The following is a 3,004-nucleotide window of genomic DNA, read 5'->3' as shown; positions in this document are numbered from 1 at the left end:
CTCTCTTACGTAAGTTTCTTGGGATTTCGTTGATTGATTTCATGAATCAGATCAACATTACCCTCCACAGATCTTCAAATCTTCATTTTCAATGCCAGCATTTGCTCTAGTACACACACACACGCACACAAAATGATATCCCTATAATAAATAACCATAAATTGTCTCCTTTTTTTTCGGTAATCTCTTCCAATCTTCTTTAGCCTCTATACTTGCATATTCAACTGAATTCTATATCTTCTTTTTATGTGTAACTTGTTGAAATTGAACTTACAGAGGAGGTATTGAAAATGCTTCAAGTTCAAGGCTGCTACGGGTTGCAGTATACAAAAAAAGATGGTGCTGGAGTTTTAAGCTCAGGTTCGGGACTCAAGACTCCTGAAAAAAATCCACAAGCTGCTGCTAACAAGCATGCCCTTGCGGAGCGTTATCGTAGGAAAAGAATCAACAACCACCTTAATACTCTCCGCAAACTCTTCCCCAATCTCCCTAAAGTAAGGGCTTTTTTTTTCCTAATACATAAATTTGTTCTCTTTAGGGCCGGGTAGAAACAAGAATAACATATAGTAGTGGAAGTTTGTATGATTTCCCAGCACCATGCATGCATAATCACACAATATTCTTTATTCGAAAATGTAGTTTGATAGACTTGGTCTTTAGACGGTCTTAAAATCAACAAGAATGTTAAATGTAGCATTTGGAAGCTACATCATGTATATACTTGCAAGTTACAGATTACTGGTACAATGTCGAGTAATGTGGCTAAAGCACGACATGTGTAAGTTAGAAATTTAATTTACATTATCCGCCAGTGTCACATGAGTTAAATAATTATCAGTGTATGCATCGTCACGATTGAATGTGCGATATATATATATATATAATTTGGATTTCAAGTACAAATTTAGATTAGTTATCATATATTTAACGATAACAGTGTATATTGTGTAGACGATTAATCCATGTTATATGCACATGCAAACAGTTTCAGCGCTGAATTCAGTATTTATTGGTATATTGTCGAGTACTAATCGCTCCATCAGCATTTCACTGCTAAGGAATGTCGGTGCTATCCTTTTGGACACTGATTCTGCACATTTCATTGGTTTTCGGCACCATAGAAAATTCACTTTTGGACAATTCAAAGAAATTGTGTTCATGCAAAATAGTTTATTGTTGTCTTGCAGAGTGATAAACCAAGGGTGCTTATGGAAACTGTTCGATATCTAAAGGAGCTGAGGAAGAAGGTGGCTGACCATGTTGAAATGAACAAGGATGGCCAAGAAGAGTGCTGCATTGGTGGCAAAAGGAGTTGTTCATTGTTTTTACCCGGTGAGAAAGATGAGGTGAGTGTGAGTTACTACTCTGAAGGTGAAGGAGGAGATCATGGCGTTGATCAAGGAGAACTGTTGATGGTGAAAGCCACGATATGCTGTGAGGACAGGCCGAGGTTGAATGCAGATTTGATGGAAGCGGTTAAGTCTGTTGAAGGGAGGGTGGTCAAGGCTGAGATGGGTACCATTGGAGGACGGACCAAGGCGGTCTTGGTGGTGCAATGGTGCCAGCAAAGCCTTCATTGTGGTGTTGGTGGTGGTGGTGGTGGTGAGGAGGAGGAGGAGGAGGTTGGGTCGCTGAGGAAGGCGTTGAGGGCGGTGGTGGAAAACAGGGCCTTGACTCCTTCGTTGTTGTTGGGCCCCGAGCTGCTTATTTCCAGTTGGACCGATAGATTCGGGCCTTGAACGGGGCCGGTGCTTGTTTTGGCCCGCCTGTAGTTAGTGATGGCCCTTTTCAGTATATTGTTTGATCATTGATCAATGCGAGTTTGTCACAGATGACAAATCGGTTAAAGGAAAACTCAACCTGTGACAAAAATTAAGAAAAATATAAAACAAAAAAAAAAAAAGAGGAAACCAATGTTCGTATTAAGTAGTTGTATACTAATATTTATTCCACGTCCTTTTTTCCTCCCTTGTAATTTACATACATTCTTATCTAGAACTAGTTTGTTGTTAATTTCTTTTCCATTTTCACAGTTTGGATTTTCAAATTCGTTGTACTTTGATTGGCTTCCTTTGTAAATTAAATTCCAGTAAGATTAAACCAGTAAGATTAAATTCCAATCCACATAGCATATTTGGGGTTTTTGTCCCTGGACGGGCTCATTAATAAATAACCTTGTGGTAGTAGGGTGACTCTTTTTGCCTAATGTATTGCTGCAACCAACCGTCTCCAAAAATTTGGGTATAGATGGACGGCAACTAGGGGTTTATTGATTAGGGATATAACCGAATCTAATCAAGTCGAATACTTTAGTGTTCATGGTTGTTTGATTATTTTAACGAATTTAAAATTTTATTTAAATTTGACATATTTAATTATCGAATCGAGTTTAAACGAGTTTTTTTTTATTATTGAACTTGAAAGTTATCGTATCTAAAAAAAATGTTCAAGTTTGATTTAACTAGTTAACCAATTAACTTCAAACAAACTTTTACCAAATTAAACTTGATTTGAGTATCGTATAATTTGATTCATCTTTTAACCTTATCATTAACATGGAACTTTCCCTTGTGTCGCTACCCATGACAAATTCGAAGGAAAGAAAATAATTTTAAAAAAAAAGGAAGAACTACAATTTCAGTCCCCAAATTTTGAAAAATGTATCAAAGTGGTTCTTAAAGTTATAAACTAAAATAAAATCTGATCCCTATTATTTTACATTTTTTTTCTACAAGCCATGAAATTTCATGCCTTTCCTAAAAGCATGAAAAGAGGCAGAGCTAAAGCCTTGTTTCGATTGCTGTTTCCTGAAGCATAATTTTACATTTTTTATGATTTTTTTTTATACATTTATCAATTACCATTTTACCTTATATACATTAAATCTCAAAAAGTATTATAATAATTTTTTTTAAAAAAATTCTTAAATAATACCTCTTAGATTTTGGGAGACCATCTTTTTTTTTTTTTTTTTTTTTTGGTCGACACAGGGATGTCCGGATCA

The 3,004-nt window shown here is 35.9% G+C and overlaps 1 protein-coding gene across 1 annotated transcript; it reads left to right on the top strand.

Moving 5' to 3' along the window:
- The first annotated feature begins 270 nt into the window (after nt 1–270).
- Nucleotides 271–1,859, top strand: LOC113711613 (transcription factor bHLH30-like). The gene is made up of 2 exons (XM_072066759.1): nt 271–494; nt 1,188–1,859. Exons 1-2 carry the CDS (start codon nt 291–293, stop codon nt 1,737–1,739), a joined length of 756 nt encoding a protein of 251 aa, XP_071922860.1. The 5' UTR covers nt 271–290; the 3' UTR covers nt 1,740–1,859.
- The last annotated feature ends 1,145 nt before the right edge of the window (nt 1,860–3,004 follow it).

Source organism: Coffea arabica, chromosome 10e (genome assembly GCF_036785885.1).
Source record: "Coffea arabica cultivar ET-39 chromosome 10e, Coffea Arabica ET-39 HiFi, whole genome shotgun sequence".
Lineage (NCBI taxonomy): Eukaryota > Viridiplantae > Streptophyta > Magnoliopsida > Gentianales > Rubiaceae > Coffea > Coffea arabica.
This window is presented reverse-complemented; position numbering and strand designations above follow the sequence as displayed.

What these genes read in the sequence shown, in the direction of transcription:
- LOC113711613 (XM_072066759.1), top strand. Translation starts at nt 291, where the DNA reads ATGCTTCAAGTTCAAGGCTGCTACGGGTTGCAGTATACAAAAAAAGAT. An exon ending in TCTTCCCCAATCTCCCTAAA is followed by an intron (nt 495 to 1,187) that starts GTAAGGGCTTTT and finishes GTTGTCTTGCAG; the next exon opens with AGTGATAAACCAAGGGTGCT.